General features: G+C 39.5%; 1 protein-coding gene across 3 annotated transcripts in view; it reads right to left on the bottom strand.

Annotated features, from left to right (window-relative positions):
• Positions 1-10641, bottom strand: part of MUSK (muscle associated receptor tyrosine kinase) — a 93334-nt gene extending 82693 nt beyond the window's left edge. For all 3 annotated transcript variants that reach the window (XM_031028338.2, XM_006733479.3, XM_031028340.2), the window contains exons 1-2: positions 10151-10641; positions 857-983 (exon numbers count right to left, since the gene is read on the bottom strand). In XM_031028338.2, the coding sequence (XP_030884198.1) occupies positions 857-983; positions 10151-10229 (206 nt within the window). In that variant the 5' untranslated portion in view covers positions 10230-10641. The remainder of the gene's footprint in view (positions 1-856; positions 984-10150) is intronic.
• Between the last annotated feature and the right edge of the window lie 4404 nt (positions 10642-15045).

The following is a 15045-nucleotide window of genomic DNA, read 5'->3' as shown; positions in this document are numbered from 1 at the left end:
TTAAAATTTTATTTTATTTTAAATGGATTTGGTCAACTGTATTTCAAGCATCTTATTTTGAGCCTTTTTATCACAGCACTTTGGGAATAGCTTGCCTGGGAGACAACCTGAAGGTGACCACAGCACAGGGTAATTTCCCACATTACAACATGTGTCATAGAAGGAAACACTAAATTTCATTAGGGTTTAGTGCAAATAAAGACGTAACTTTTCCTCATGCAAGTTCATGGACCTCCATCTGTGGCTACCAGTATAAGCACTCTGGCCCTAGTGCAAAGCTGTATTGCCTGCTGGGAAGCCAGGTTCCCTGCCTTACAGATTTTTTTACAGTGTTTTTGATCAGATAACTATTGTAAATGAGGAAAAGAGAGCATGACCTTTTCACGTCAAGTGGGAATTTCATCTGTTGGAGAGGCTGCCTCATTATATATCAGGAACCCCTTCTGACTTTCAAAAGAAAAAGTTATGGTGACCTAGAGGTCAGGTTCCTAGACAACATACTTTACCTTATTGGGGTAGTAGAAGTAGAGGAGAGAAGTCTGGTCCCTGTTAATTCCCCAGCATGTCCTGAAACATGTGCTCTGTGTCCCCAGACTGAGGATGTCATGGTATTTCCTAATGGCGTCCTGGAAATAGCCCACATGTCCCCATGTCAGCGAAGTCTCGGTTTTGCTTTGGGCAATTCTCTTAACCTCACTGACATTCAGATCTTACATTTATAAAATGAGGACATTTGCATTTTTCATATTCTAGAAGGTGAGCTTTTGTACTACCAAGAGCTGTGATTCCATTTATGACAAAGTTAAATTGCAAGGCAGCAGTGGGTATTCTTAACAGAAAAAGGCAGAATACATACTTAATGAGAATTTTATTTCTGGTCCAAGAAATTTCAGGCTGGGGATAGGATTCCACCGCACACATGAAAGTAGCCACTTCTTCAACTAAGGCATCCACTGTTTCCAGAGGAGTAGTGATGACAGGAGCTACAAGGAGAGGAGACATCAGGTGAGAACACCCTAGAATGCTGTTTACTAATCCTCTGTGAGCAGTCAGAGGCAACCACGTACCTGAATGAGAATTATATTTCCCTGTAGCAGAAAGTTGCCAAAAGGAAGGAAGATCTTATGTAGAGAATTTTGTTTCTACTTCAAACTAGGCATTTGAGAATCAAAAGAGAAGGCTCTCAGGAGAGTAGGAATTTATTTTATATAAGTAGGGGCAGATCCAGGTTTTGTGAAGCCCAAAGTTATATAATTTGGGTACACACCTTAAGGAAAATAATATAAAATTATACATACAATATATCTGTGGCCACCCAACACAAATCAACTTGAAGGGAAGTGTGACTAAAGGGAATCAGAGTGGAAAGAGGTCGTAATAATTGTTTAAAGACAATTTTTTCCAAATTTCATAATAATATATGTTCATATGAGCACATTGCTAGAGCCCACTGAGGGTTTTAAAAGACTTTGTAGCTCAAGCTTCATCAGATTTATAAAGAATTCCGATCTGCATGTGAGTAAATTAGGAAAAGAATACGTAAAAAGACAAAATATCCAAATAAAAAATGGGCAAAGATCCGAATAGACATTTCTTCAAAGAGTTTGTATAAATTTCACTTGTGTTGGAGACATAAGCATGTGAAAAGATGCTCAATATCATTAGCTGTTAAGGAAATGCAAACCAAAACCACAGTTAGATACCACTTGACATCCACAACATTCCACTTACTTGGCGAGGAGGTGGAAAAATTAGAACCCTTGCACATTGCTAGTGGGAATGTAAAATGGTGCAGCTGTTGTGGAAAACAATATGGTGGCTCCTCAAAAAATTAAGCCTAAGATTACCATATGATCCAGCAGTTCCACTTCTGGATATATACCCAAAAGTATTGAAAGCAGGGACTCAGATATTTATACAACTGTGTTCATAGCAGTGTTATTCACAATAGCCAAAAGGTGGAAGCAACCCAAGTGTCTACCAACAGATTAATGGGTCAACAAAATGGGTATATCTGAACCATGGAATATTATTTGACAATAAAAAGGAATGAAGTACCAATATTTACCACAACATGGATGAACCTTGGAAACAATAAGCTAAGTGAAAGAAGCCAGCCACAAGAACAATATACTGTATGATTCCATTTATATGAAATGTCCAGATGGGCCATTCTGTAGTCAGAAAATGCATTAGTGACTGCCTAGGACTGGGGTGGGGGAGAATGGAGGGGTTAGGGGGTGATCAGTGCCTAAAGGACACAGGATTTCTTGTAGGTGTGATGAAAATGTTCTCAGCTTGATTTTGATGATAAACGCACAACTCTGTGAATTGTATACTTTAGGTGGGTAAGGTGCGTGGTATGTGAGTTATATCCCAAAGCTGGTTTTGTTTTTGTTTTTGTGTTTTGTTGTTGTTTTGTTTGTGTGTGTATGTGCCTCTGTGTGTGCGTGTGTGTGTGTGTGTTCCACGAAAAGAAAGACAACAGGAGGAGAGGCTGGGACATGGTCCTCTCTCTTCCCGTCCCTCTATGAAATGAGGGTCACTTGGATTATAAGAGTTAGGAGGACAAAGAAGTTAAGAAGGAAGAGAGCAGGTTGGGAGTGGGATGCACCCCTTTTTAATGGTTAAGGAAACCTGTGAATCCACCAAAGCAAACGGGGTGGGGTCCTGGGCATCTCAAGGGCTGGATGGTGTGGCAAAATGCCAACACCTGTATTTGGGTGGGTCTGGAAATCTACCCCATTGCATAATCTTATTTAAAATAATTATCATTACCACTTTGTTATGATTATTATTATTTAGCAGAGATTTATTTACTGTTTTCCATGTAGCAAGTACCAGGTTCACTAGAAGCAACAAAGATGTGTAAAACCCATCTCTGCCACAATCTAGATAATGAGGATGGATAGATAAATAAAACGATCAGTTAAATAGTCTGTTATGCCTGCTCTCCTGGCACAATTATTGATAGTGCCCTCTACTCCAAAAGTGCCTGACTTTGGACAATAAATTATATGGTCATTTTAGTTAAAATGCAAGGTACACGTGACAGCCAAGTAAGTGGTGTGAACAATATTTTAGCTGGAGGGTAGGAGGTGACAGCTTCATGAAAACAAACTGGCACATTGGCCATAAAACATGCATCCACTATCTAAACGAACCTTCTTTTTTCAGTAAACTCAGAGACAAACTCATGCGCCGAGAGTAAGGGAACACGGTGCTTTCGAGTGTCCCACGAGGCCCACATCTTCCTCCTTAATGGTGTTATTTTCTTAAGATCCAGTTTAAGCAGCATCTTCTCCCAATTTCCCAGACTTGCTAGACAGAGCCAAATGCCCTTTTTCTGAACCTTAGGTCATCCTGCAAATGTCACTCTTACAGCACTTGTCACAGGGGTGCGATTAAAATGATCTGTTTATGTCTTTGTCCCATACTTAATTGTAAAAATCTTGAGCTTTGGGGCCAGGGACCATGTCTTAGACCTTTTTCTATCCCCAGGGTTAGCACATTGACTGATGTGATGTTTAAATGAACTGTATCTCCGAGGCCCTTATAAAAGGCATATATTTTTTTAAAGGTGGGAAGAGAATAGCTGAAATAAGAGAGCAGAATTTTTAGGTGAAATGACATCTTTTATACATAGGCATGAAGGTTCCCATGGATGAAATAAGATATCAACTGTATAGTAATACAGATATTAAGAAATAAAAACAGTGAATATTTATTAAATTTGTTGGATGCAGATAATGATGGGCCCAAAGGTGAATTGATCATATTGAATGCTTTCATTGTTTATTTATTTTTTATTTTTTTAATTTAAATTCAATTAGCCAACATATAGTACATCATTAGTGTTTGATATAGTGTTCAACGATTCATTAGTTGCATATAACACCCAGTGCTCATCCGATCACGTGTCCTCCTTAATGCCCATCCCCCGACGACCCCATCTCCCCACTGAATGCTTTCACTGTTTAAAAGGAAAGACTATTGAGCGGCCCGAAGAATGAGAGGCGCTAGCATAGGGCTCAAGTTCAGATCCCTGTTCTGTCACTTCCCGCTCCAAGTCACTCAGCCAGGGCCTCGGCATCTTCAGCTGTAGATGGAGAGGATAATAAAACCACCACAGAGGCTCGTCAGGAGGGTTCATTAAATGAATATATGTGAAGCATTCAAAATTGGCCTTTGCCCATATGGAACACTGTGTGTTACTTGATTTGGTAATTTAGAAACAGAAGCCTGAACAGTTCGGTGGTTCTCCTGGTCTCTGGATGACCAAATTTATCATTAATATTTACATCTGGGACTCTATCCCAAGGAAATAATCTCAAGATGGAAAGGCACATTAGATGACCTTCGCTGTACAAAACAGATTAATCGTCCTAAATTGTACTAATCATGCTGAAGTGGAAGAAAGTTTCGGCACCCAGTTCTGCCTTCTAGCTGGGGTCTGCTGGAGCTGGCTGGTACTGGCTTGCTTGACAGAGCCTTGTGCTAATTTTTCCAGAATTTTGTGAGACAACTGTTAAATAGAGCCATTATTAAAAACTAAATTATATAAATTTAGGTGACAGAGGGTGGCTACGCTTGTGACAGGCAGAGCATAACATATAGAGAAGTTGAATCACTGTTGTACACCTGAAACTAACGTTAACATTGGGTGTCAACTCTACTCGTTAACAAATTGAAATAAAAAATTTATAATTAAATAAATCATGTCAAAAACAAAATAATACTCAAAATGGATCACTTCCTAATTATTTTACTACAGTGCACTATTATCTACGCTCTTGAAGTAATTTACATCCAATGTATCTGTATAGTAGAAATAGTATATAAAGGCATGCTACTGCACATCTCTTTCCAATTCAGTATTCGTCGTTAGCTTGAAATCAGCTGTGGTTGGAATATTTACACTACAGGAATCAACAAATGCAACAGATGAGGGCCTTTTTTTTGTCTCAGAAAGGTGGATATTAAACATATATCAGCAACTCTTGTCTAAACAGTGTATTATTTACACAGTCACTGCAAATGGTATTTTAAAGAGTATAGATAATAGAATATGCTCATGCATTCATGTTAAGTAGAAGTGGCAGGTAGCAGAATTGTATAAACAGTTTTTTATGATACATAGAAAAAAAATGGAAGAAAATATACCAATACATTAGTAGTCTTGGAAGTTGGGATGATTTTTTTCTATTGTAAGCTTTTCTATATTTTATATTTTCAGAATCATTCTTCATGGCCATGTATTATTATAAAATAAACTTGATTCATTAGTTTCTTCTCACTTGATACTTCCAAAGTGACAGAGGTAATAGACATACTATTAATACTTTTACAAACTGTTGAGATAAGTTAAAATCAAGGAAGTAAATGTTACAATGTCTTGACATTTATGGAGACATACATGAGGTGTTACAAAGAACTTTATTAGATTAACACCTTCCCATCATGTACAGTGGCATGGCAGTCTTGGGTCAAGTTTGACTCTGTTTTTTAATAATTTTAGCATCCAATATCAAGAACCTGCCATGGGCCATGCATTATACTTTTCATTCATTATCTCATTTATCACAACAAACATAAAGGTAGATACTATTATTATTCTCATTTGCAGATGAGGAATGGGGGCTAAGAATGGTTAAATAACTTGTCTAAACATAATGAAAGTAGGAAGTTATAGAGCTGAACTTCAAGGTGAAGTTTGGTTTAAAGTTCCTGTCTTTTAACACTAAGCTATTCCATGTCTTCAGCCTAATACTACTCACAGACAGAGGAAAAAATAAGATTTACATTAATATCAATTTGTATAGGCAGGATATAATTGGTTAAGTTCACTTTGCCCATCTTTCAGAATTATCCAAACAAATCCACTTTCAAATCGTTACAGACAAAATCACATCGTTGTATTTAATGATATTTGTTGACTCAGCAGACTGTCTCCTGTTTACTTTCATTCTCTTATTCAGCTTTCATCTCAGCCGGAGTCTGTTTAAACTAGGGCACTATTTCTTCCCTCAATCCAAGGACCACATGAATAACAAATACATGAAAATGAGCACAACATTTTCCTGTACCCAAAGAGTAGCTTAACTTGAATCCTAGCTGCTTGATGAGAAGGACATGACATTACCCTTTTATGGGCCCAACCACATGGCCATTGACATACCAGCTTCTGATTGAATAGTTGTTGATTAACATGACCAAATGACTGAGTAAACCAAGAAGCCAGGTGTATTTGCTTCTTTCTGTTTTAATAAAATTAGAGCTCAGACTTGGGATATATTCATGTTTTTTTTTTCTAACATCATGAATACAGTATTGTTTTTTCAGTATGAGAAAACACGTTTTGGTGCTGGAAATTTTTCAGATTCCCCAAAGAAAGAGGATATTCAGTATTGCTCATCATTTAGCTTAGACACTGACACATTTATCCTACTGGTGATATAATAAAATGCAAGTTATTTTTTATGATGATGCCTTTGGAGTTTGTAAACTTCGTCGATAATCTCAGTCACTTATTAATGTGGTATCATTCATTCTTTATCACAGAACGCACTTTTGTCCTTGTCTTCAGGAATGGTACTGGTCACAGGCTGGTAGGAGTTAGAATGTCTGAAATTGCCTCTCCTGGGGGAATTCATTTGGGTTAAGACATAGTTTCATAGGGACCAATCTAAAATGTGCATGTTACCCAAGGATGAACATTTCCCCAATCATTGACAGTCCTTAGCATAGTATATAATGCTGTATTTTGAACACTACTATGCACGTCTTCATTTTATGAGGAAACAGAGGCTCACAGAGACTACCTGCTGTCCCTAAAAACACATGGAAAGACATTGGAGACTAGGAAAAGGAACTTGAACTTAATGTTCTCTTCCAGGCCTTAAATGTCCTCACTTCACTGCCTTCATTATTCATCCTCGACTGCACGGTGTGTTGCCACATAATCTCAGCTCCCTTACTCTCTAGTCCTTTAGCAGCATCGACCCCGGGGAGCACCAACCTTGAACTAATCCAACCAACTGTCCTCGCTGCTTCTATGTGCATATAGTATTGTTAGATGAAGTGAAAACAGTGGTGCAAATTAAGGCCATGACAAAGGCTCCTTCCCCAAGCCCAGTTGGGTCCTCAGCATGGCCCATGTAGTTCTTCTGCATTCTCTGGTCTGCTCCTTTGCTCGCTTTCCTGAATGGGGCCACATCCTTCGGGTCCCTCACTTGTCCCTTTCTCCCATGATCTTAAGTCCTATTTCACTGAGAAGTTGCCTCCTACTCTGGAAATGTGGCAGAAATCTTGACATTTCTGCTCCTTCTTTCTGTTCTTTAAGGTCAGTAGTATTTAAAGCAAACACGCAATGAGTTGCTCTTTCAGTGCACGTCAATATTCATCCAGGACTCGGTGTCCTGGATTTCAGTGACAGCTGTGCCTAGTCATATGTTGAATCTGTGAATCCTGTCTTTGTATACATACGATGCAGAAGAGGAAATTACTCAAATATATCTGAAGATAGATCACTTAGACTCAGAAACCTCTAGGTATGGGAGTAAAGTGGCATTTGGACAGGAGTTCTTTGTGCGTAATAAACATACTTAGAGCTGCTTCCATGAACTCCTATACTCCTACAGACTTTAAATCCCACCACACACTTAATATTCCCTGATAAAGCACTAAATATTAGTGAAGTATGTGGTTAAGGCAGGTATTCAATGAAATGTTGGGTACTTTCATACCTGAAGGTTGGTAAATTTCTCCTACTTGTGGGTTATGATATTGAGCTCATCGTTCTAAGTATCACTAGTTGGAATGATTCAGAACAAGTGACTTTTCCCCTTGTCTTTGAACATGGGGAATCTCAAACTAAAATTAAAACAATAAACTATTAATTCTACAAAGTCTATTATTAATTTTATTGAGGCAATGGTATATGGACAGTTAGAAAAGAATCCACTAATTACTCTTGCACTATTTAAAATCTGTCAGTCTACTTTGTAACACATTATTGTGCAGATTTCTTGATTCATTCATGATAAAGGACTTAGGACAAAGGTATCCATCTAAAAAACTCTTTTTATTCTCTGTCAAGAATAGAGAAAGTAACTATGAGATAGTTTGTGTGGAACATCTTTATTACTTTTCGTAGTATTAAAATGATAGCATATTTTTGTGGGTTCTGTGCCAGTATATTCCATGAATTCTGACAATGATGTTTATTCTCAGAGCAGGTGTGTGTAGTTAATGGATGTTTGTTCTACTAGGCCTGGTATTCTTGGCTAGGGTTGGTGTTAGGTTCGTACTAGTTTAAATTTTACCATAAATACAGGAGACTGGGCAAAAATATTCTTTGAATTTTTTGATTTTATAATCTAATTATAGTAGTAAATAAGTTACAAACAAATAAATTTGGATTAATAATCTGATCATTTTATCTAAAAGCCAGGATTTTTGGCTTTGTTATCTTTATATCACCATATTTTGAATTTCTCAAACTAGAGATAGTGTGCATTTGAATTAAGGGCTTTACCTGTAAAGTCTGGAAACTATAAATCATTTCTTTCTAGAATATAAATTAGGGGTTATTTATATGGAGAGGTACGTTTTTTTTACTGTACCAAATCCTGATGTGAACCATCAAAATTAATTTTTTGCTCCTTATGAGACTGGATTTTAGTGAATTTTAGTGAATTTTAGCATTTAACCATGTCATTTTTATGTAACTTTGTGGTTTAGAATAGCACAAGTAAGACTTGTCACAATCCGTATGTGTGAACATTCAGGTGCTACCTTACCGGACATTCGTTGTATGATCAGGAAGTATTAAAATAATCTGAAGCCAATGTTAAGTCTGTCTATTATTAGCTGTTTGAAAAGATCTAGATTATTCCTTATCTGGAGATACCCTAAAGTATTTGTTGGCGATTAAACGTTTAAATACATCTGAAGATACCTTTCTGCTTGTGTAAGATAAAGAAGGAAAACAAAACAACATGAATCTATGAAATCAGATTGTTTGTGAGGAAAGCTGTATCTCATTAGCAGTCTTGCCCTTGTGGCTCCTGGAATTCTAGTGAACCATAAAATCTAAAGCTACGTTTCCCATCTACATACAGATACTACCTTCACTTATCTACACAATACAAACGTGTTCAGTTCTTTGGGAAAGTAACATAGAGGGGAAAATAATTAATTCGAGAGTATCATAAAACACAAAATTCTTTTTACTCTAATACATTTAATCTGAAAACCCTTTAACTGATATCAATCTTACTTATGTCTTTAAAAAAATTTTCAAAGAAGCCCTCAGTCACTTTGCAAATCACATATTTTCCTGTCTTTCTTCCTGATTTGAAATACACTAGTCTCAGTTTCATAATACACTGGCCAGAAACCATATCACTGTGGACATTCTTGCTACTGCAACAGGTGTCTGTCAGTTTCTTAAGTTGCTTTCCTTTCCCTGAGGTGGTGTTATTTCCGGTACATTCCAAAGGCTCTGAAAAAAAACTTCCAGAGTCTCTTGCCAAGCCAAATCATGCCTCCAACCTCAAAGTTATTGAGAACTCATTGTCTTCAGGCTTTTATTATATAGGCAAATGGTGTGAGTCTTTCTTTAATTCCAATTTTTAGGAACTAAAATATTTACTCAGAATCTTGCAAAACTGAAACTGAAAATGGAAATGATTTTTGTTCAGAAGCAAACAATCTGGACATCTGGGAGTAGGGTTGATTATATTCCTGGCAAACCTAATGTGAGAAAGTTTTCATCATCTTTAGACCACCCTGAAGTTTGACACACACACACACACAAACAAAACGGACCTTGATAACGTACAGTCTACCTGCTGATGGTTCCCTACAAGTGAGGGCTCCGCCTGTACTGGGTGGCTAAACTTGTTGTTGCAGAACTTAAGCGGGGGAGGGATGCTGGTAGAAATGAGACCATCAAGCAACTGCTTACTTGAACAGTTTTCTCCCTCTCCATACATTGTACCCCAACTTCACCAAGTAACACCCAAGCCCATCAACATACGAATTGGTTGTGTTCAGAGCGCGTGCGCGCGTGCGCACACACACACACACACACACACACACTAGAACTGTGACAAGGCAACAAGAAGACAAGATTTCTGAAACAAACCTTTTGGAAGTTTCTCAGTCCCGCTGAAGGCAACCAAAGTAAGAATATGTACCAGTGGAATGTTGACGAGCTCTCTCATGATTAATCCAGGCTCAGGCAGGAGAAAGTTCCTTCTGGACAATGCAAGCAAAATGCCCCCACAGTTTACATTTTAAAGCATAGTTGGTTACAAAAGGGTCGTCTGCTAATGACTGTTTGTGTCAGCAGCTCCACAGGCTCTAAGTATACTCGGGAATTCTCAGACTTGGCTGTAGTGATGGACACGGCCAGCTGGTGAGTATCCACTTAGGCCAGTAATGCAAGTGTAGTGCTGGAGGAACAAGGGAAAGAAAATCCCTTTAGAATCCCTTTTAAGACGGTGGCAGAAGGACAATACCAGATGCCTTTGCAACCATCACTGTATTCCCTGAGGTATAGGTTTCCTGATCTGATTCAGTTCACCACCTCTCTGCTCTCACCCCAGAACCCTGGGTGTCTCTAATCGGGCTCCTCCCCATCTCTCACCCCACCTCCTACTTCCAGCCCATTACCAATTCCTACAGATGGTACCAACTCCACGCTCCTAGATTTCTTCCCCTCCATTGATTCCAACTAGTATAACACTATCCCAAAGTCCTTTCCAGACATTCGCCCTCTCTGAAAGACAGCGACAGCGTCCTGTCTGTTCTCACCTGTGTCTTATTATCCTCTAATCTCTTCTCAGATGGACTCTCCTGCTCCAAAGCCTTCCATGGCTTCTCGCCACATGCAAACCTATTCCAGCCTCTCTAGGATGACAAAGGAGGCCTTGCTGGACTCTGCCTATCTCGCTGCCTCATCTGTTGCAATCCAAGCCTCTAGTTTAGTATTTAGCAACCTGTTGTCAGTTCCCTGTGCACAGCTTTCTTCCCTCCATGAGTTGCTCATGCTGTTCTTCCCGCTTGGAGTGTTTTCCTCTTCTCTGTACCCAGTTAACATCTCAGCTTTATCATCATCCTTCCTGGGAGCCACCCCAGACCCAAAGTCCCATATCTTCCCAAAGTTGCATTGGGTTTGCCTCCTCTGGGCACGCACATATCTGTGTCTCTGTCTGTGTCCATGTCTGTGTCTATATCATGCACATCGCTGTCACTGAACTTACCACACTGCTTAAGATTTTTTGCCTTGTGTTGATGTACCCTCATTCTTTGGCTTCATGAGTCCCTGGAGTTGGCAGCTGTGGGCTGTCAGCCAGTCACATTCCTTGCAGCAAGTTCTCCTAAAGGTGCAACTCCACAGCTTCCAAAACATTCTACTGTGTGAATTGCCTTTTCCCACTGAACAATCTGTCTGGGAGACTTTACCATGCTAACACATACTGCACTACCCATTATTTCTGTGGACAACAGAGTCATCTCAAGTATGGATATATGATGGTATATTTACTCCCCAGCAATGTATGGGAGGCCCCATCTCCCCACACTGTCATCAACATTTGCCTTTGAATTCTTACATTTGAATAGAGTAAAAATAGTATTTCATTGTTTTAATTTACATTTATTTCACTGAATACTGTTATTAATGAGAATTTTTCATATTTTTATTGTTACTCATTTTCCTCTTCTGTGGCTTTTGTCTGTCTTCTTCTTAGGTCATTTTTCTTTTTCTTATTTATAGGAGTTTTAATGTATGCTCACTATAAAAAATTTAGGTCATTTGTTATATAAATTGCAAATATTTTCCATGTAGAACACCTCTACTACCTACCCATAGTGATTGATTAAGAAATGGGCTTATAGCTCATACTGGCCAGGCCAAGGTTGTATGTTTTCCTGGACCTTTTGTAATAAGCTCTTCCTTCTTAGATCAGCATCCGTGAGGAGCAGGTAAGCCAGGGCTGTTGGAAGCTTTTATGAGCAATGAACAAGAAATAATGTGCAAAGCGAGTTCTATCTACTGGACTTCTTTGTTATTTAAATTAATAAATTCACCCTTTGGGGGGGCTTTGCTCATATGAGTTTAAGTCCTTAAACTGCAACCAAAATAATCCTAATGTAATTTTAATAGAAGAAACCTATTTCTGTTTCTGTTTCTGTTGAGAATACCTTGTGAATGCTGTCTATTTCACGGAAAATTTGAATGTTAGTAAGATGAGCACATATTTTATGTGCAGTTTAGGAATTAGTAGGATGAACAGTGTGGCTACCTGTCATTTCCATAAATAACATTAGGGAAAGTGCAGGGTTCTGGAAATTTGGTTGACTCTAGATTTGTGAGCTAAATCAGTATGAAGGGAAGTCCAAGGTGATATCCCCCCAAGGGCCCTCTTTCAGATACCCAGGAAGAAGACTTCCGAAGGAGCACTCTTCATCCTTTTTCCCCTAAAATAAAGAATGAGCAGTGATGGCGCCTGTCTTTGAATCCAGTAGGAACTGCACCCTCTAGACCAGTCATTCCAGGAAATTATCTCCTATTTCAAATTCCACCACAACCTGTGTCTCAAGGCGAGCACAGTACCATGCACTGTTAAAGGGAGACAAAACTCTGTTGAGGGAAAATTCAAGGTAGAATTTGAGGGAGAGTGCTCGTCTGAAATGAACCAGTCGTTGGCTGAGCAAAGTCCACTGCAGCAGATTCTAAAGTGTGGCAGCTAGAGGCTGCCAGCCAGTTACACTCCTTGCAGCAGTTTCTTGTAACCCTGATACAAGAGGGCCTTCCATCCTACAATGCCAGCAAATCTCTTCCTTATACTAGCAGGCTTGTTCAGCCACAGAGGGTGAGACCAGGTGCCACTCTTCCATGGCTTTTTCAGGGCATGAAGAGAGCACATGGGGCTGATGGCCTGTCTTCCCATTAATAAGATACAGTCAGCCACCAATGAAGCTTGCCTCACCACCTCTGCTGTCTTTGCTTCTGCATCTCAGAAGCTGGCCAAAACTCCCGGCAAGTAGGCTCAAGGAGCAAGTAGCACCGTTCTGAGCCGCGTCTTGAACTAGACACTGGCATTCAGCCGCACAGCAGCTGGTGAGACTAGCCCCATTCCTGCCGGAGTCAGCACATCACCATGTTAGTGCTTGTGGTCTGCACCAGGCTCTCATGCATCTGGTGAAGCTTGGCAAAGAGCCCCTTCTAATTATCATAAAGGGCAATGACCTAATTCTCCGCCTCACTGGTCTGCAGCCCTTTCCAGAAAACTCCTAGGGAGTCAATAGTGTGGGTTTGTATTTTTAAAAATGGATGGGATCTCTCATGAATTGTTAGGATAGTGATTAGAGGTGCATCACGAGGCCTACATCTTATAAAATTGGAAAGGACTCTTGAAAGAAGACGTTTGTTCAGTGAATTAATGCATTATACTGAATACCTACTATATGTGGGACATTGAACAACAGGCAGTGGAGCTTAAAGTCTGGTGAGGGAATGAATAATAAAAATTACATAAATATAATCTGGAGAGTATACTGTAAAATTATGTAAAAACTGAGCCTGAAAAAAAAATGAGGCTGGCCTAGTCCGAGAAGCAAGAAATGCTTCTCTGAGGAAGTGCCACTGAGGCTTAGCTCTGTAGGATGACTAAAAGTCAGACAGTCAAACTTGGGAGGTGTGGGGGTGGACTGTAACAAGCAATGGGAGAAAAATGTGCAAATGGCCAGGGTATGGAGGACCATGGTGCTGTGATGGAAATGGAAAAAGCCAGTTTGTTGGGAGTGCAGGAAGTAAGGGCAAAAGCTACAGAGGCAGACAGGGGAGGTCATTCAGGGTCTTCTTTGTCTCAGTAAGAGCTTCATTCTAAGAGCAGTGAAACACCATGGGAGTGTAGATTGCTGCGAAAGCTACAGAAGTGAAGCAGATGGGCTGAGGGGAAGCGTGTGGAAGGAGAGGAAGCCCTAGAGCTGAGCCATGGAAAATTCCAACTTTTCAAAGTCAGTGAAAGATAAAGAGCAAGAAAAAGAGATGAACACAAAGCAGCTAGGTAGGTAGAAAGATAGATACTAATAAAGTAGTGTGTCACAAAAGGGAAGGGAAGAGAAGAGAGCATTTCCAGAAGGAGAGCATGGAGTATGTTGAATGCTGCTGAGTGGTCCAATAGAAGGAACTGAAAGGTTTCCGTTGAACTTAACAACATAGAAGTGGTTTATGCTCTTGGTGAAGGGCAGTCCCGGGGAGCAGTGGGGCATGAGGTAAGAATTTTAGTACTAAATGGAACACTACATCAAAAACTAATGATGTATGGTGATTAACCTAACATAATAATAATAATAATAAAAGAATTTTAGTACTATTTCATTAAATATAAAATATTTTACAAAAAAAAAAAAAAAGACACTGGAGTGGTGCGCACAGACTGGAGAGTGAGCAGGATGTGAAGAAATGGAGACAGTACATGAGTAGGATTCTCTCAAGAAGAGTGACCATGAAGGGAAGTGAAAGTTAAGCAGCAGCTGGAGGGAGAAGTTGGACAAAGACAGAATTTATTCTATCTTTTCCTTTCTTTTCTTTTTAGTAGTTTCTGCACCCAACATAGGGCCTGAAGTCACAACCCTTAAATCAAGAGTCGCATGCATGCTCTACTGACTGAGCCAGCCAGGCGCCCCCAGAACTTATTCTTTCTTTATTTTGAAGGTGTGCTGTGAAAGGTCCTATAGAGAGAAAGAAGTTAAAGTCACAGAAAAAGAAGAGATAATAGATAGTTCAAGGTCTCCAGAAAGGCAGGAGCAGCTGGAGTCCTGAGCATAGGATCTTGTACTAGAAGGCGATGAGGAAGGGTAAGTAGACACATTTGTAGGAGGCAGTGGCAAAGAGTTTACTGAGCCCTCATCTGATGACTTCTATCATCTCTGTGATGTGGAAGGTGAGGTTGAAGATTTAAGACAGTTATTGTGGAAAATAAGAGAGCGCACAGTTGAGGTCGTCACTATAAAGTTATGCTGATATCA

The sequence above is a fragment of the Leptonychotes weddellii genome, chromosome 14 (assembly GCF_054177405.1).
Source record: "Leptonychotes weddellii isolate Sample4059 chromosome 14, ASM5417740v2, whole genome shotgun sequence".
Taxonomy (NCBI): Eukaryota; Metazoa; Chordata; class Mammalia; order Carnivora; family Phocidae; genus Leptonychotes; species Leptonychotes weddellii.
Note: the sequence above shows the minus strand (reverse complement) of the source record. Positions and strands in the feature narration are given on the sequence as shown.